Here is a 20,711-nt window from a genome sequence, read left to right as displayed (position 1 = left end):
TATTTTTACCCAAGTCATCCTGAAGGCCGACCCTTAATAACTGTCAGTTTTTTTGTGAGGCTTAGACTAGAGATAACCCAAACCAAAAGCTTTGGTTTGCTATTTTTAAGCCCATGCAGAATTTTCTGTATTTATATTTAAAATTAATGAAAGAAACCACTAAATAACATTTAAAAAAAAAAATGAATTTACTCGGTAGCTTATGAAGTGTTTTACTTTGAATTGAAACATCATGAAGTCAAAATAATCGCATAATACAGATTTATTTTGGATGTGCCAATCCATTTCATGTATTGTATAAAAATGGTATGTTAAACAGTCATCGAAGCATTTACCGAACAAACTGATGAGGTTCAATCTATATCTCTTAACCTCACTTCAAAGGTTGAGATATAAACAAACATTTTATTCTAAATGACTGCACAGGCTAATCTGATCTACACTTTAGGCAAATGTTTTTAAGCCAAATTTTCCAGAACGCAGCTTATACAATTCCCAACAAGGGTACATACTGCCAACAGCTGTCCACTGCTATTGCCCTCGGATGGTCCAGCTTAGTCATCTGAATCACTACTTCTGGTTTCTGTGAGACGTTCCCCAATGAGGCGTTCACGTCAATGCGACTGATACAGGAGTTGGTGTAGCTCGTCCAGTAGAGTTCCTTCTTCCCGTCCATTTTCACAAAGGCTATTCCTTCGACTGAGCCCACACCTAGTGTCAAATGGTGTAATGAGTGTTTCACAATCATGTAAAGATTTAATGCTCATTTTAGGGAAGGCTCTTCCTTCTAATGAGCCCACCCCTGGTGTAAAATGTTGTAATGAGTGTTTCTGGTCTGTGCTAATAAAGGCTATTCCTTCTTCCAGGCCCACTCCTGGTGTAAAAAGGTGTCATGAGTGTACCCCAAATATATCAAATATACGTAGTCACATTGTGGTACACAATACCTTCAATAAAAGTCCTTATGTTGGACACGTTTAGTGTTAAATACATGTATTGACACAATATCGGCACACTGTATCTTCAACGATAGTCTGTATGTTGGACCCTTTTTACAAAGGCTGTATTTAGGTCATACCTTCAACGATAGTCCTTATGTTGCACTTGATCAATTTAACTCTTTACCACTTAGATATGTATTGTGAAGCATTTGTAGTCCCTTAGAAAGTTACATTTAATTTAATATCTTTCTTACTAAATACAAGTATTCAAGGCTTCATTTCCAGCCCTTAGTAACTGATGAGCAGCAAACAGCATAAAACCAGACTGCGATTTACTCGCAGGCTGTTCTGGTTTTATGCTTTTTGCAAAAGCAATTTTCACTTTCTTATGGGGGTCAAGGGTTAAGCAAAATAAACGCAGCTGCATGCAATGCTTTCAACAATACCCATTCAGAGTAAAAAAAACCATAGTTTTCACACTATACCTTCTATGATTATCCTTATGTTGAACCCATATTAACAAATATAACCAATCAGAATACAATATACATAACAGCATACAATACCTTCAACAATAGTCCGTTTGCCAGACCCATCAAAAAAGGCCGTCTGAAGGTCCCCCCGCTGAATGTCGCTGAAGAAGATGCGCTTATCCTCATAGTCGAACGTTAGACCGATCACGTTGCGGAGTTGCGTGTCGTCGAAGATTGGTAGACGGGGTTGGTTCTTGTTGTCAGCATCTGTCAGGTGCACGGACTCGATGCCGGTCACCTTGGAGAACATGATGAACTCTTGGTACTCTGAAACATTTAAAAGGAACTAGGTTGCCACGGAATAGTGGATATGGTGTACATCTAGCAACTGGCAGGTCATGCCATCAAAGACAATAACAACTGGCTCTACCCAGAAAACTGAATTAGTCTGAACCAAATTTTGAAGGAACTAGGTCGCCATGGCGTAGTGGATATGGTGTCTTTCTAGCAACTGGAAGGTCATGCCTTCGAAAGCTCCTCCATCAAAGACAATACCAACTGGTTCACCCAGAAAACTGAATTAGTCTGAAACAAATTTAGAAGAAACTAGGTCAAGGAACTAGGTCGCTATGGCGTAGTGGATATGGTGTCTGTCTAGCAACTGGAAGGTCATGCCTTCGATCCACACTGTGCAAGCTTTCTACAGATCTCCCATCAAAGACACTAAAAACTGGTTTGACCCAGAAAACTGACTTGCGAGTTTTCATTAAGTCATTAGGATTTTGATGCAATCATGCTAAGATTAAGTACGAGTTATAATTGCTATTTTTTCACTCCTCCAATAGAAGGAAGAAAGCAACCCTCTTTTTAGATATTATAATATGAGCCTCGTTTTGAGAAAACAGGGCTTAATGCATGTGTAAAAAGTGTTGTCCCAGATTAACCTGTGAATTCTCAACACTTTGTACTTGAAGTCTCTTCTTCCCAAAAATTAAGTAAAGGCAGAAATTGTTTTCCCTGATAAGTCTTTGCGGACTGCACAGGCTAATCTGGCAAGACACTTTACGCACATGCATTAAGCCCCATTTTCCCAGATCAAGACTCAAATCTTCATGCTGATGACAATAGATGCATGTCTGATCAATGTCTTTAGCTGAACTTGTAAATGGTTGCAGGGGTTTTCCATTCTGGGAAAAGGAGTGTGGTCGAATTGGGATTTTTTAAATAGATAAAATTATAAATTTGGGAGTATGTATCAACAAAATGGACCAAATTGGGATTTTTTTTTATCAACAAATATTGACACATCAGGACAAAATCAAATTAACTTTAGTTATAAACTTTGCAAAATGTTTATGAAATAAAATTGATATATAATAATCATTAGACACTTCCTTCTAAAAAAAATATTTTTTTTAATATAATTTTTTTACAATTTCAGTTTGGGATCGTTTGTTTTGGAATTGGGTCCGTTTGACGGCCTTTTTAAATAGCAGAAAAAAAACTTAATAACTAACTTAGGCTTGTTGTCTTTTATTCAGTTTAAAGTGTGTTGAAACCTTTCAGGTGATCTCTTTATATTAATTAACCCACATTTCATTAAGTCTTTGTATTTCCTTTTTACAAAACCATGTTTTCAGACAATTTAGTTATTTTTTGTTAATAGAATTTTTAAATTTGCAGATTTTTAATAATAATCAAGAACTCTTATTTTTGTTTACTTTCCACAGTTATAATAACAGTTATTTGGCACTATTTGTATGTATTTAAACTTTTAAGTTATTAAAGTACATATTCTGGGGACACCACACTTTTATCTCACATATGTCAACAAAGCTGATACAAACTTAAAACAATACACAGGAAAACACTTCTTCACTTGCCAACTTGAATTTGGTCACTTAATGTTAAATCACAAGTTAAGATTTGCCTGTTAAACTTCAACAAGAATTCTAGGGAAAACATTTTTTATGTTTTGTACAGCTGTTAATAGGTCATATTCCAAACAGCATATTTTTTGTTTCCAAACATTCCCAATGGATGATATCATTTTCAAAAGATTGGAAATAGAGTTGTTATTGGAAGAGAAGAAGAGTTTCAAAGCTGTTCAAATCATTTTACTGATATGATTATTTTTTTTAATGGTCTATTGAATAAAAAAATATTAAAAAGTTGTAAGTCATAGAATCATGCTTTTTTCAAATTTATTGTTACATGTAATTGACATTCCAAATTCCCACTTTTACTGGCATACCTAGCTCATATTCCCAATTTGGTTAAAAAAAGTGAGAGCAATCGCTATAATAGCCAGATTCCTAGATTTGAGTTGAGGACTTGCTTAATAATGTTCTCACCCTGTGACATTTGAGCTATGTTCTAGGAAAACTAGGCTTAATGCATGTGCGTAAAGTGTCGTCCCAGTCTAATCAGGGACAACACTTTCTACCTGTATAGGATTTTGTGTTTAATGGAGGGAAGTCTCTTTGAACCAAAAATCCAGTTAAAGCACAAAGTGTCTGCCCTGATTAGCCTGTGGAGACTGCGCTGGCTCATCTGGGAAGATACTATAGGCACATGCATTAAGCCCAGTTTTCCCACAATGTGGCTGACATTAATATACCTGTACAATTTTTCCCATTCTCTGCCAGTTTGCCATACGAGCAGGCACATGTCACGTTCTTCCTGCTCGTGTAGAAACACAGCTGCTCACAACCGCCGTTGTTTATCTTACACAGATTGGCCCCTGAAAGTGAATAGAGATTAATGAGTAAGATATTAATAGGTTATAGAATAGCAAGTTGGTGATTAATAGGTTATAGATTAACAAGTTAGAGATTAATAGGATGGAGAATAAGAAGTTAGAGATTAACAGGTTAGAGATTAACAAATAAGAGATTAATTGGTTGGAGAGTAATAGGCTAGAATTAACCAAGATTAACAGGTTAGAATCATGTAGATGTATAGTTTAGCATCATAGAGATCAATAGGTTAGCATCATGGAGATTAATAGGTTAGCATCATCGATTGATATGTAAGCATCAACAAGATGTGTTTGTGAAACACAATGTCCCCCTATATGACGTTTGACCTTGTAGGATGACCTTGACCTTGACCCTTTACCACTCAAAATGTGCAGCTCCATGAGATACACATGCATTTCAAATATAAAATTGCTAGCTTCAATTATGCAGAAATGACATTACATGAGCAATTTTGACCCATATATTTGACCTTGAAAGATGACCTTGACCTTGACCTTTCACCACTAAAAATGTGCAGCTCCATTAGATACACATGCATGCCAAATATCAAGTTGCTATCTTCAATATTGCAAAAGTATGCATAAAATTAGCGATTTGGCACACATATATTTGACCTCTGACCTTGAAGGATGACCTTGACCTTGACCTTTTACCACTCAAAATGTGCAGCTCCATGAGATACACATGCATGCCAAATATCAAGTTGCTATCTTCAATATTGCAAAAGTACTCATAAAATGAGCGATTTTGGCCACATATATTTGACATCTGACCTTGAAGGATGACCTTGACCTTTCACCACTCAAATTGTGCAGCTCCATGAGATACACATGCATGCCAAATATGAAGTTGCTATCTTGAATATTGAAATACTGCAAAAGTGTACATTAAATGAGCGATTTTGACCCATATATTTGACCTTTGACCTTTAAGGATGACCTTGACCTTGATCTTTCACCACTCAAAATGTGCAGCTCCATGAGATACATATGCATGCCAAATATCAAGTTCCTATCTTCAATATTGCAAAAGTTATTGCAAATGTTAAAGTTGGCGCAAACCAACCAACAGACCAACCAACAACAGACCAACAGACCAACAGACAGGGCAAAACAATATGTCCCCCACTACTATAGTGGAGGACATAAAAATAATAGGCAAGCATCATGATCAATAGGTTATTATAGAGATTAATATGTAAGCATCATAGAGATTAATAGGCAAGCATCATAGAGATTAATAGGTAAGCATCATAGAGCATCATACAGATTAATAGGTAAACATATAAAATATTAATAGATAAGCATCATGGAGGTGAAAAGATAAGCATAGAGATTTACAGGTTAGCATAGTGATAAATAGGTTAGCATAGAGTTTAATAAAATGCCATCAGAAATTAATTGGTTGCCAAAATAGATTTATAAATTAGATATCAATAGGTTAGATTTATACGTTATCAAAGAGATTAAAAAGTTAGCAACATAGAGATTGATAGGTTAGCATCATAGAGATTAATAGGTTAGCATAGAGATTAATAGGTTAGCATACAGTTTAAAAGATTTCCAAAAGAGATTGATAGGTAAGCATCAAGATCAATAGGTTAGCATCAGAGATATTGATATGTAAACATCATAGAGATTTATAGGTTAGCATGGAGATTAATAGGTTAACAAAGACATTAACAGGTAAACATAGATATTAATAGGTTAGCTTAGAGATTAATAGTCTCAAATAGAGATTAATCGGTTATCATCAGGAATCTTATTTTGTAAGGCTGAAAACAAAGTCTATTTTAATTTGGCACTTATCAAAACATTTCCTTCCTTTCATTTTAAAATAAAAGTTAATACTAGGTTGGTGTTGAAGAAAAAAATACACTTTTACCACATGTTACAACTTGTGTCCTATCCAATATAATAAGTAACCAATACAGGCATTTTTATCTTAAACATGCGTGAGTCAGCTTTTAGAGCATTTTCATTGGCTATGTTTTATTTAACTGACCAATCGCGGTTGCTTAATTTTGCTAAAATTTAATTGCAACATCAAGGACACTTTCTGCTTTTATGTTGTTTTTCATTTATAGGAAGTCTCTTCATAGGAAATATCCAGCTTAGACGGAAAGTGTCGTACCTGATGAGCCTCAACAGGCTATTCTGGGACAACACTTTACCCTCATGCATTAAGCCTTGTTTTCCCAGATTGAGGCTCAAATGTCTTGCACGCTTACCTTGCTGCCTGGACTTGTCGAACGCCTTTATGTCCTTGAGACCAGTGCCAAGGTTTGCACGCATGACCTTGGGATCGGACCCGTCGGTCTTGTTGGCCCACATAATACATGTTGTGTTCCTGTCACATCTAATGAAAGATTGATATTTATTGGTTTTGGTAGATTGTCTATTTGAATACACAAGTGAATAGCATTTGAACTCATTTTCTATGACTCTTTGTCTTGTTTGCTCTCGTTATACACATTGTAATTTTCTCACATCTAATGAAAGAATTATATCTATTTTTATTTATTTATTTGCAAATTTCAATTTTCACCATATAATATTACATACATGCATGTTATATAGAGGAACAGGAGCTGTCTCCATTGGAAGACATATGCCCCCAAAAAACACTTTTTCGAAACCCAAACGTAGATTTCAAAACCTAAACATGGACCCTATGTTAAAGGTTAATTTCAAAGGGGTCAAAAGTTTTGTGCGTTTGGAGAGGCCTTGTCCATATGCACATGCATACCAAATATGACAGTTACATCTGAAGCGACATAGAAGTTATGAGCATTTTTCGAAACCTAAACGCAAAAGTTTGACGGAAAGACAGACGGACAGACAGATGGACAGTGCGATCACTATATGCCCTCTTTTGTGGGCATAAAAAATTTAACCGAACCCTATTGGCACTGCATTCCACACAGGCTTATCTGGGACAATATTTTATGCACACAAATAACGCTTAGAGCAAAGATCATAATTCATAACTTACCCGCCATCAATCCAATAGATGTAGTCCTTGAATATGGTCACTGAGATTGGGTCGATGTTCGAAAGCAGTTTTGAACGAGTTCCTGTGCGAAGGTCTTGGTATTCAATTGTCTGGAAATGAAAGTTTATGTTTTAAACATTCAAATGTTGATGTATTGTTGTTTACTGACCAATAAACAAATAAGCCGAGTTCTGGGAAACCTGGACTTAAAGCATGTGCATAATGTGTCTTCTCAGATTAGCATTATAAAGAATGACGTTTTCAGCTTGAAATGGACTATTACTAATAAGGGTTCTCCTTTAGAAAAAATCACAACAAGGAAAGTGGAAAGTGTTGTCCCAGATTAGCCTGTTCAAAATTCACAGTTTAATATGGAACGACACTTTGTGCACATGCATTAAACCCTGTTTAATTCCCTTAACCAGGAACAATTAATTTCAGACGCATAGTTATAAAAACCATGAGCTCATATAGTAATAAAATAACCATACCTAAGAAAACGGCAAAGAGTTGCTTATTCATCAACACTATAGATTTATTTATTTTCGTTGACATGAAATTCAGGGGATTTATAAAGTCAGGCATTTTTGTTGGATTTTAAAATCATTGATCAGTTCAAATTTTCAGATACAAGACACTGCATGTTTACCTTTGTTGTCAATTCATCAATATACAATCGATTAAATTTATTTCATTAACATCGCATTTTGTTGATGCAAAATCGGGCTTATTCATTGGATCTTTAATGCATTGATCTTTCATTATGTCGGATATAAGATTTCTGAAGTAAACTTTCATTACTTATTTTATATTTCTCCACAAAGATTAATGTCCCATGAATATTATAAGTTTGACAGTACCTGTAACCATTTACCACTTAGATACGTTTTAAACCATTTACCACTTAGATATGTTTTTAACCCTTTACCACTTAGATACATTTTTTTATGCATTTGTAGTCCCACAGAAAGTTTAATTTAATTAAAGACCTTTCTTCCTAGATTCAAATTTTAAAGGCTTCATTCAGCGTCACACCATAAAAAGAAATCTGCCTCAGTTTTAAACCTATTTTTTTGTTAAATTGCATAGAAAGCCTTAGGCTTATTAAAACGCTCTCGAGTCTGTTTCCTGGGATAATAACCAGTACTTTGTGTCTATGGGGAAAATTTAAAGAACGCACCCATAAAAGGCATTGAACAAGTGATGCGAGGTGGACACCATATCCACTACACAACAGCGACCTCACTACAAATTTGCCTCATAAACATCAACAAACCTTAATGCAGTGTCTCACCAAGTAAAGATATCTCTCCCATATACATCAACATACCTTTAATTCATTGTAACACCAAATAAATAAATATCTCATACATCAACATTCAGTGCAGTGTCATACCAAATAAAGAAATCTCTTATATACATCAACATACATTTAATGCAGCGTCACACCAAAGAAAAACATTTGTCTCATAAACATCTATAACCTTGAATGCAGACAACAAAGAAAGACATTTTCATTCTCATAAACATCTTCATACCTTTGATGCGTTGTCACACCAAAATAAAGACACTTGTCTCATATGAATCTTCATACCTTTAATGCTGTGTCACACCAATAAAGGAAATGTGTGTCATAGTCGATGGTCAGTCCCCACGGTTTCCCGATGTCAGTGTAGATGTACTGGACGCGGTTGGAGCCATCAAGATTGGCACGCTCTATACGAGACACTGTCCCCCAATCACTCCAGTAGACGTAGCTGAAAGAAACGAAAGTAAGTTTTAGCTCCGTTGCTAATTGAAAAGCTCTCGAGTCTGTTTCCTGTAAAGAATCAGTACTTGGAGTCTTTGTGGAGATCTTAAGAACGCTCCCAGAGTGAGGCTCAAACCCATGACCTGCCGGTTGCTAGGGGGACGTGACCTGCCGGTTGCTAGGGGGTTGTGACCTGCCGGTTGCTAGGGGGACAACAAGAACTGTGACAAATACAAAACGCCGAATAGGGAGACAAAACGGGCAATTTCATAATTATTTCCAAAAGATATTTGTATCCTACACTGCCAACAAGAGACTTACAAAATTTAATATAAACGGTTCACAACAGCTTCTAAATAATACAGGCATTAGCGTGTAATTCTCCAGGGGTTTTGGTAAATGAGCAGCTCTCTGTGAAAACAGCCTGGGTTCAGTCTGAACAGGCTCATAAGGGATGACAGTGTATGCCTTCACTGGATTTTAGTTTAGAAGAGAGACTCTTGAAAAAAGAAAAATACCTTAAACATTGCAAAGTGTTGCCCTGATAAGCCTATGAGGACTGCACAAGCTAATCTAGGACGACACTTACCGCACATGCATTTAACCCAGTTTTCCCAAAACAAGGCTCCTATAAACGGTCCTCAACAAATCAAAGCTTATAATTCATTTAAGATTTCAATAAATAATCCCTTACTTAAGAATGGTTTAAGTAGCTCATCCATCTACAGGGTTTACTAACACGACATGGCGGTCAGAGCCTTCAAATGTGGACACCTCATTTTAATGCAAGAGGGTAAAGTATCTCCCCAGATAAGCCTTTGCAGTTTGCACAGGCTAATCAGTGACAACAATTTCCGCTTTTATGGAGTTTTTCTTTAAACAGGAGGTCTGTTAGAAAATCCAATGTCAGCAGAAAGTGTTGTCCCTGATAAGCCTGTGTTGATGGAACAGGCTAATCAAGCCTGTGCTGATGGAACAGGCTAATCAAGCCTGTGCTGATGGAACAGGCTAATCATGGGACAACACATCATGCACATGCATCTCTATTTCATATTGTTCAATACATACGCCAATTAGCTTACCCATCTACCGGGTCAACCACGATGGACTTTGGTTTCTCCATGTCTCCGCTAGCGATCACGTGGCGGTTCGAGCCGTCGAACGTTGACACCTCAACCGTGCTGTGACCTGCGTCTGTCCAGTACAGTAAGCCTGTGATGGAAAATAGAAAAGGTTCACATTTAATACTGATTTTACTATCATAAAATGTGTTGCGTTCTGAGAAAACTGGGCATAATGCCAGTGCGTTAAGTGTCGTCACAGATTAGCCTGTGCAGTCCGCACAGGCTAATCAGGGACGACACTTTCCACCTAAACAAGATTTTCTGTAAGAAGGGACTTCCTTTAAACAAAAAATACCATAAAAGCGGAAAGTGTTGTCCTTGATTAGCCTGTGCGGACTGCACAGGCTAATCTGGGACGACACTTTACGCACATGCATTATGCCCAGTTTTCTCAGAACGCGACTCAAATGCTGATGTTCAGCCCACTTACTTGGGGTTATGTTGGTCTTTAATCACATTTTACATGAGCACAGAGAAACCTGAGTATAGATTTAGGACACAATTCGAGTACTAAATTTATGCTAATAGGATTACATAGATTATTAAAGATGTGTTGTGTGTTGCATAAGCTGCAAATTCACCATGAATACATCTGAATTAATGTTATTTCATTCTTGATTTCATTACAATATTGAGCTATTTTGTTTAGCTATTTTTTTGTATTCTATGTCTATTTGTTTATAGTCTTGTAATAAAATGTATTAGAAAAATAAACAAGAGCACCGCATAACGGGTGCCAACGCTCGGCTGCGGGTGCAGTTTTGAATAAATGAAAGCTTGTAAGAATTTTTTTTTTTTTAGAGGTCACAGTGACCTTGACCTTTGACCTAGTGACCCAAAAATGTGTGTGGCATGTAGAACTCATCGAGGTGCATTTACATATGAAGTTTCAAAGTTGTAGGTGGAAGCACTTTGATTTTAGAGCCAATGTAAAGGTTTTAGCACGACGCCGGCGGAGGACGGACTACACGACGAGCTGGTTATGACAATACCTCAGATTTTCTTCGAAAACGCCAAGCTAAAAAATATCTAATAGAGAACATGACTATCAGTTTATCAGATTGGCTAGCTGCATTATAACAGCATACCTGTTTTGGCGAAAAGTGCCATATTCGATTATCCTGTTGTTATCTGGGACGACACTTTACGCATATACATTTAGCCCAATTTTCCCAGATTATAACAGCATACCTGAAACCCATTCAACGGCCAGGCCTTCGACACTGAGGATCCCTTTCTTAACGACCACCGTCTTGTTGGTGAGGTCGCGCTTGATCCTCGATATCGAGTTGGTGGTCGTGTCCACCCAGTAAATCATATCATCAGCTAAAAATGATAAGTAATCATTAACAGATGTTGTCAGCTGAAAATCTTATCATCTGTAAAATATTTGTCACTTAATTAAATCCTTCAACAAACTTGAAAGGTCTAGATGACATTCAGCTATTAATGACCTTGAACTCTTGATGACCTTGAGCTCTCAATGACCTTGAGCTCTTGATGACCTTGAGCTCTAGATGACCTTGAGCTCTTGATGACCTTGAATTATTGATGACCTTAAGCCTTTGATGACCTTGAGCTCTTGGTGACGTTGAGCTCTTGATGACCTTGATCTCTCAATGACCTTGAGCTCTTGATGACCTTGAGCTCTCAATGACCTTGAGCTCTCGATGACCTTGAGCTCTCAATGACCTTGAGTTATCGATAACCTTAAGCCTTTGATGACCTTGAGCTCTTGGTGACCTTGAGTTCTTGGTGACCTTAAGCTCTTGGTGACCTTGAGCTCTTGATGACCTTCAGCTCGTGATTACCTTGAGTTATTGATGACCTTAAGCCTTTGATGACCTTGAGCTCTTGATGACCTTGAGCTCTCAGTGACCTTAAGTTATCGATGACCTTGTGCCTATTTGCTTCTAATTCAAAAGTTGTCTTTTTCCCTATTTTGTCCTATTTTTATCAACATTAAAGATTATTTGAAATATTTTATTGTATACGTTGTAAGTACATTTAATGATTTTTTTTTTAATACAAAAAAAATCTTTTCAACTGAATGTTAGTGTTTTTTTATGCCTGTTACAAATTATTGTTTATAAAAAGTCTGCAAACTCAAGACGATGCTGCTTCTGCCATTTATACTGACTAAGTACATAATGTAACCCCAACTACTTTAAATTTCAGCTTTATTGCATTTATTGTGTCTGTTTCCTGGATAGAACCTGGGTAGAAGTACTCGAAGTCTTTGAAGGAGGTTTTAAGAATACTCCCAGTGTGGGGACAAAACCCTAACCTCTTGGTCGCTAGGCAGACACCATATCCACTACGCCACAGCAACCTCAAACTCCAATTTGAGGCTACACGCAAGTAATTTGCCACAAACCTGCATGGAAGTCTATCGCTGACAGTGCCTGTATCTTGAGGCTACACACAAGTTATTTGCTACAAACCTGCATGGAAATCTATTGCTGACAGTGCCTGTATCTGAGGTTACACGCAAGTTATCTGCTACAAACCTGCATGGAAGTCTATCGCTGACAGTGCCTGTATCTTGAGGCTACACACAAGTTATTTGCTACAAACCTGCATGGAAGTCTATTGCTGACAGTGCCTGTATCTTGAGGCTACACACAAGTAATTTATACAAACCTGCATGAAAGTCTATCGCTGACAGTGCCTGTATCTGAGATATGGGGGGAAGAGCCTCGTCTTGGTTCGTGTCTAGGAATGTCTGACCTCTAATTTCCGTCTCCTTTGCATACAGCAGGAATGAAGTGATACCTGCAAAACACGATAAAATAAATACGACAGGACAATCAAATGTATATATGCCTCGTTCTGGGAAAACTTGGCTTAATGTATTGGTGAAAGGTGTGGTCCCTATTTGGCATTGTCACATTCTCACATTAGGCATTGTAACATACCGCCCCATTTGGGATTTTCATGTTTCTTTAGATTTGGTAGTGTCACCTACCTGGACGTATTTTCTCAGCCAAATAAGCTAACAACCCTTAATTTTGTATTAAGTTATGTGACTTAACTGTTACGCATGATGCGGCGTATCATCAGGGTCTGCGCTGTTTGCTTAAAGGAATTTCTGTAAGAAATATTCTAAATATAGAAATAAATATACCAGACATCCCTAATTTTGGAAATAAATTGATCCAATTTAGAAGGATGGGAGAGTCCACTAGGAATAAATGGGTTAACTGGTCGTTCAGTTTTGAGCAACAAGGTACTGAACATTTAGCATTGTCACGACATACCCTCGCAGTTGAAGTTGTCTTTGCCCAATGAGAAACCAGCAGTACAGACACATTGTCACGACATACCTTCGCAGTTGAAGTTGTCTTTGCCCAATGAGAAACCAGCTGTACAGACACATTGTCACGACATACCTTCGCAGTTGGAGTTGTCTTTGCCCAATGAGAAACCAGCAGTACAGACACCAACAAGGTACTGAACATTTAGCATTGTCACGACATACCTTGGCAGTTGGAGTTGTCTTTGCCCAATGAGAAACCAGCAGTACAGACAAGGTACTGAACATTTAGCATTGTCACGACATACCTTCGCAGTTGGAGTTGTCTTTGCCCAATGAGAAACCAGCAGTACAGACACAGCTACTAAGCTTGAGGTTCTTGGGAAGACAGAGCTGCGAGCAACCATGGTTCTTCCTATGGCACACATTCTGGCTGTCTAGAAAGAAAACAAGATGCGTTTGTGAAACACAATGATCCCCTATATGACGTTTGACCTTGAAGGATGACCTTGACCTTGACCCTTCACCACTTAAAATGTGCAGCTCCATGAGATACACATGCATTTCAAATATAAAATTGCTAGCTTCAATATTGCAGAAGTAACATTACATGAGCAATTTTGACCCATATATTTGACCTTGAAGGATGACCTTGACCTTTCACCACTCAAAATGTGCAGCTCCATGAGATACATATGCATGCCAAATATCAAGTTGCTATCTTCAATATTGCAAAAGTATTCATAAAATAAGCGATTATGGCCACATATATTTGACCTCTGACCTTGAAAGATGACCTTGACCTTTCACCACTCAAAATGTGCAGCTCCATGAGATACACATGCATGCCAAATATCAAGTTGCTATCTTCAATATTGCAAAAGTATTCATAAAATGAGCGATTTTGGCCACATATATTTGACCTCTGACCTTGAAGGATGACCTTGACCTTTCACCACTCAAAATGTGCAGCTCCATGAGATACACATGCATGCCAAATATCAAGTTGCTATATTCAATATAGCAAAAGTTATTGCAAAATGTTAAAGTTGGCGCAAACCAACCAACAGACCAACCAACCAACCAACAGACCAACAGACAGGGCAAAAACAATATGTCCCTCACTACTATAGTGGGGGACATAAAAAACAACACAAAATGTAAGTTCATTTTGTTTACCTGGACAACATTGAGATCTTTTGTCATATTGATATATCTCTAAGTTTATTTTCTGGGTAGAACCAATACTTATGACACTGGTTCTGATTTAAAACAAGCGCATTGTTTAAGTTCATTTGAGCAGCACTTTGGGAAATCTGGCTTTAAAACATAGGCATAAAGTGGCATCCCAGAGAAGCCTGTGCAGTCCACACAGGCTAATAAGGGGCAACAGTTTCCTCTTAAACAGGATTTTTGCTAAGGAGAGATACCTATAAACAACAAATATCATTAATGAAGAAAGTCTAGTCTCTGATTAGCATATGTAGACTGCACAGGCTAGTCTGGGATGACACTTAAGGCACATGCATAAAGCCACATTTACCCTAAATCATATAATAGTTTCCTTAGTTCCCCAGGGCAACATCAAAAGCCTAAATCTTATTAATGATACTCTTAAGGTTATTTCCTGGGGAAAACCAATGCTTGATATTTTTGGAGAACATTTTTATTCTTAGTCTTGTTAAGATACTCTAAAGTTCATTTCCTGGGTAGAACCTTTTTTTTTATCTTTAAGAGAGATTTTGAGCCTCACTCTTATTGAGATCCTCTAAAGTGTATTTCCTGGGTAAAACCACTGTTTGGTATCTTTGCAGAGGATTTTGAGCCTAAGTCTTATTGAGATACTCTAAAGTTCATTTCCTGGGTAGACCCAATGCTTGTTATCTTTGGAAAAGATTCTGAAAACATTCCAAATTTGAACCTAGGATCTCCTGATTGCTGGACGGACACTATCTGGTCTCTGATAATGGCAAACAAAATATTTCTCAAAGTGATGATAGACAACACAATATTGAAAGGAGTGACAAATGAAAATACAATATTGTCGTGATTCAAATGAAAATGCAATATTGTCATGAGTCAACAATGAAAAACTCAAGATTGCTGTAAGTTCATGATGGAAAACACAATATTGCCAAAAGTTAAGAATGGAAAACACAATATTGCCACAAGTTAACAAAGGAAAACACAATCTAGCCACAAGTTAACAATAATAACTCAATATAGCCACAATTTAATGATGGAAAACTCAACCATGCAATGAATAACAATAACAAGATATGTGTTTGTCAGAAACACAATGCCCCCTACTGCGCCGCTTTGATACATGTTTTTTGACATTTGACCTTGAAGGATGACCTTGACCTTTCACCACTCAAAATGTGCAGCTCCATGAGATACACATGCATGCCAAATGTCAAGTTGCTATGTGAAGAAACATAGAAGTTATGAGCATTTTTCAAAACCTAAATGCGAAACCTAAATGCAAAGTGTGATGGAAAGACAGACGGACAGACGGACGGACGGTCCGATCACTATATGCCCTCCTTCGGGGCATAAAAACAACAACACGGCCTTGAATGACAACATAAAACACAAAAATGAGAAATAACAGAAAACCTCAACATTGTCATGAGTGACAATGAAACACACAATATAAGCATGAAAGTAAAAATATGAACTAAATAAATAGCACCAGCAACTGACAATTGACAAACTTAAAAACAGTCCTATTCATGTATAACCAATTTTCTGATAATGCTGTACCTTTAACAATTTTTTTATGTCATTTAAATGTCTCTTTACACATCGGCAGTCTGTAAGTTCAACACACTTTAGCCCATTTATGCCTAATGGACTCTCCCATCCTTCTAAATTGGATCAATATATTTCCAAAATTAGGGATGTCTAGTATATTTATTTCTATATTTAGAATATTTCTTAAAGAAATTCCTTTAAGCAAACAGCGCAGACCCTGATGAGACGCAGCATTATGCGGCATCTCATCTGGGTCTACGCTGTTTGCCAAGGCCTTTTTTCTAGACGCTAGGCATAAATGGGTTAAACATCATCATTGAAAACACAGTGTGACTATGTGTACCTTTTTTCCTGGTCTGTGTATCATACAGGATCAAAGCATTCACGTTGGGGGTTGAATCTCGCAACGTCTCCAGAATTTCGTTGCTGCCACTTTTATTTATGGAGATGATTCTTCCCCCGATAGAGACGTAGATATGTTCACTGTCAACAGTCAGGGCTTCTGGCCTATCTGATGATAGGCTGGTTTGCACCTGAAATTGAGAGTTGTTCTGAGAAAACTAAGCTCAACTCTTTCAGTGCTGGAACCAAATTTTGAAGGCCTTTGCAAACAGTTTGGTCCAGATGAGACGCCACAGAACGTGGCATCTCATCAGGATCCAAACTGTTTGCTATTCTGATAGTATTCTTTGAAAAAAATCGAAAAAAATGCTAATTTAAGAAATTCAGCAGACGACATTTTAGCAGACAACAAATTTCCCAGCATGCAAAGGGTTAATGCATGTGTTTAAAGCAGTCCGCACAGTCTGCTTTTATCAAATTGTATGGAACCTCTGTGAACTACATGATCCTGAAACAAATTTAATTGTTTCAAATATCAATAAAATATGAGCTTCATAGATATGATCACCGTCAACACTCACGGCTTCTGGCTTATCTGATAATGCCCCTAGTCTGGTATTCACCTAAAATTGTAATTATACTCATGTTTAAAATAGAAATTGAACTATTTTGAAAGACAATAGAATAGATTCTTATTCTTAACCCTTTACCACTAAGATATGCACTTTGATAGTTTGCAGTCCTTTAAAAAATATAATAATGTTCACACCTGACACTGACCTTGACAAGGTTCACACCTGACACTGACCTTGACAATGTTCACACCTGACACTAACCTTGACAAGGTTCACACCTGACACTGACCTTGACAAGGTTCACACCTGACACTGACCTTGACAAGGTTCACACCTGACACTGACCTTGACAAGGTTCACATCTGACACTGACCTTGACAAGGTTCACACCTGACACTGACCTTGACAAGGTTCACACCTGACACTACCTTGAAATGGTTCACACCTGACACTGACCTTGACAATGTTCACACCTGACACTTACCATGACAAGGTCACACCTGACACTAACCTTGACAAGGTTCACACCTCACACTGACCTTGACAAGGTTCACTGCTGGATTTGAGCCACTATCGTTGATGTTGAACCAGAGGATCTGAGAGTCATTGATGAAATACAGCTTCTCAGGACTTGATGTTGTGTCAACACAGAGACCTGGGTAAGTAAATAAATATTTGGTTATTGAACCTTGCACTTTGAAAACTGGGTTTTATGCAAACGGGAATTTAAATTGTCAAGAAAAAAAAACTCTAACATAAGTCAAATCTCTTTGATTTTATTGATGATTGTTTTCAAAGACAACAAGAGCTTTGTCACAAACGTGACGAATACCCCCAAATGCCGCGTTGACACAGAATATTTTGCATGTCTTCACAAAAAACAGCGGACACCATGTTCAATGTTTAAAATGCACTAAGTGTTCCCATGACCTAGTTTTTGACCCGGCATGGCCCATGTTCAACTTTACCTGCACATCATCTAGATACAACTTCTGATCAAGTGTGGTGAAGATCAGATGAAAACTACTTGAATTAGAGAGCGGACACCATGCTCAATGAATAAAACGCACTAAGTGACCCCATGACCTAGTTTTTGACTTGCCATGACCCATGTTCGAACTTGGCCTAGACATCATCTAGATCCAACTTCTGACCAAGTTTTTTGAAGCTCGGATGAAAACTGAGCGGACACCATGCTCAAGGTATAAAATGCACTAAGTGACCCCATGACCTAGTTTTTGACCCGGCATGACCCATATTCGAACTAAATCTAGACATCATCAAGATACAACATCTGACCAAGTTTGGTGAAGATCGGATGAAAACACCTTGAATTAGAGAGGGGACACTTAATACCGACTGACAGACCGACCGACCAACAGACAAGCTCACTCTTATATACCCCCCTAAACTTCTTTTGTGGGGGTATAAAAACAATTTTTAATCACCCGTAGATGTTTCTTGTTTAGTTTACTATATTGTGTAGGACGTATCATTGAAATACCTAGCAATCTCATCAAATAAACATGCACTAAAAATAGGGATAGTATAAATCTACTGTTTATACCAGGTTTGTTATCCAATCGATTGGGCAGAAGTAACAAAATGTAAAAACAAGGCTAAATGCATGTGCTTAAAGTGTCATCCCAGATTAGCTTGTGAAGACCGCACAGGCTAATCAGGGACAACAATTTACACCTGGACTCTCTTATGCATGTGAGTAAAGTGTCATCTTTTTTGCTTAAAAAAATTCCTTTAAAAGCACAATTCCTTAAAAGCGGAGTGTTGTACCTAATCAAGAAAGACTTTACACTCGTGCATAAAGCAAAGTTTTCAGAGAATGTGGCTCAAATAAATATGAAATAAAAACGGGATAGTGAAAATAGTAATTCTATATGTTGGTTGTTATCCACCCGAATCGGCTGTAGTAAACCCTTTACAACTTAGAGATGTATTTTGACGCACGTGAATTCCCATAGAAAGCTAATTAAAGACCTTTTTACTTAATAATTCAAGTTTTAAAGGCTTCATTTCAACGCTTTGATACTGATGAGCAACAAACAGCATAAAACCTGAACAGACTGCGAGTTACTTGCAGGCTGTTTTGGTTTTATGCTGGTTGCAAAAGCCATTTTAACTTTGCTTCTAATGGGGGAAAGGGTTAAAGAATGCAAGGTCAGCAGTTCAAAGTTCAACATCGTGGACTCACTGGAAGGGTTATGCAGGTTGGAGAAGAGTACGGCCTTCTCAGACCCGTCCATTCCTGTCCGGAACAGTTGGTGCTGACCTGGATCACCGTGAACATCGGTGAAGTACATGACCCTGAAACAAAATGGATGGATCAAACATTGAGTCGCGTTCTGAGAAAACTGGGCATAATGCATGTGCGTAAAGTGTCGTCCCAGATTAGCCTGTGCAGTCCGCACAGGCTAATCAGGGACAACACTTTCCACTTAAACTTGATTTACGGTAAGGAGGGACTTCCTTGAAACTAAAAATACCATAAAAGCGGAAAGTGTTGTCCCTGATTAGCCTGTGCGGACTGCACAGGCGAATCTGGGAAGACACTTTACGCACATACATTAAGACCAGTTTTCTCAGAACGCGGCTCAATTAATAAAATATGACCCTCATCAGTGATTTTTTTTTACTTTATATTTTACAGCTCGTTCCTGTTGGATTTGGAATAACAGTATTCCAATTGTTTATAAGTGCATGTTAAACTTCATTTGTAAATGTATATTATAAAGTTTCACGGCATTATATCAATGTATAATAAACGCAATACACCAATTATTGAGTTTATTGGAAAAGTTTGGCATCTTTTTAAGGAAAATTAAGTCAGATTAGTTTTATTTTTTTTACTGTTCGAGCCCCTGGAAACCCACTGACTTTAGACATTATTCTCACCCTTGTAATGGATGCAGAGCGATAGAATGTGGTTTGGTCACGATGTCGTTTTTAATGACCTCCGTCCGGAATGATCCGGTCAGCGTGGCCACTGAGATGGATGCAGTTTTAGCGGCAGTGTCATACGATGAGAAATACATGTTGCCTGACAACCAGTCTATGGCAAAACCCTCTGTGTTCTTCAAACCTATAAAAGATAATCCAGTCTATGGTGAAACCCTCCGTGTTCTTCATACCTACAAAAGATAATCCAGTCTTTGGTGAAATTTGCCGTGTTCTTCAAACCTGATAAGAAATTCGAGTGAACATTGTACCAGTCTATGGTGAATCCCTCTGTGTTCTTCAAACCTATACAAAAATAATCAAGTCTTTGGTGAAATCCGCTGTGTTCTTCAAACCTGATAAGAAATTTGAGTGAACATTGTACCAGTCTATGGTGAAATCTCTGTGTTCTTCAAACCTATAAAAGATAATCCAGTCTATTGTGAAACCCTCTGTGTTCTTCAAACCTATAAAAGATAATCCAGTCTTTGGTAAAATCTGCCGTGTTCTTCAAACCTGATAAGAAATTTGAGTGAACATTGTACCAGTCTATGGTGAATCCCTCTGTGTTCTTCAAACCTATACAAAAACAATCAAGTATTTGGTTAAATCCGCTGTGTTCTTCAAACCTGATAAAAAAATTCGAGTGAACATTGTACCAGTCTATGGTGAAACCCTCTGTGTTCTTCAAAACTATACAAAAATAATCAAGTCTATGGTGAAACTCTCTTTTTTCTTCAAACCTGCTAAGAAACTTGAGTGAAAATTGTGCCAGTATATCGCAA

The 20,711-nt window shown here is 37.6% G+C and overlaps 1 protein-coding gene across 4 annotated transcripts in view; it reads right to left on the bottom strand.

The window, feature by feature from the left end:
- The window catches only part of LOC127848190 (prolow-density lipoprotein receptor-related protein 1-like), a 188,257-nt gene that overhangs the window by 142,756 nt on the left and 24,790 nt on the right, over positions 1-20,711 (bottom strand). For all 4 annotated transcript variants that reach the window (XM_052380489.1, XM_052380494.1, XM_052380490.1 and 1 more), the window contains exons 10-23: positions 19,885-20,071; positions 19,184-19,296; positions 17,514-17,629; positions 16,401-16,590; positions 13,609-13,737; positions 12,688-12,819; positions 11,236-11,370; positions 10,003-10,132; positions 8,765-8,927; positions 7,171-7,280; positions 6,407-6,534; positions 4,035-4,157; positions 1,508-1,741; positions 513-711 (exon numbers count right to left, since the gene is read on the bottom strand). In XM_052380489.1, coding sequence (XP_052236449.1) covers positions 513-711; positions 1,508-1,741; positions 4,035-4,157; positions 6,407-6,534; positions 7,171-7,280; positions 8,765-8,927; positions 10,003-10,132; positions 11,236-11,370; positions 12,688-12,819; positions 13,609-13,737; positions 16,401-16,590; positions 17,514-17,629; positions 19,184-19,296; positions 19,885-20,071 — 2,089 coding nt within the window. The remainder of the gene's footprint in view (positions 1-512; positions 712-1,507; positions 1,742-4,034; positions 4,158-6,406; positions 6,535-7,170; positions 7,281-8,764; positions 8,928-10,002; positions 10,133-11,235; positions 11,371-12,687; positions 12,820-13,608; positions 13,738-16,400; positions 16,591-17,513; positions 17,630-19,183; positions 19,297-19,884; positions 20,072-20,711) is intronic.

This window comes from Dreissena polymorpha, chromosome 10, assembly GCF_020536995.1.
Source record: "Dreissena polymorpha isolate Duluth1 chromosome 10, UMN_Dpol_1.0, whole genome shotgun sequence".
NCBI classification, from domain to species: Eukaryota; Metazoa; Mollusca; class Bivalvia; order Myida; family Dreissenidae; genus Dreissena; species Dreissena polymorpha.
The sequence above is the reverse complement of the archived record's forward strand: the minus strand, read 5'-3'. Positions and strand labels throughout refer to the sequence as shown.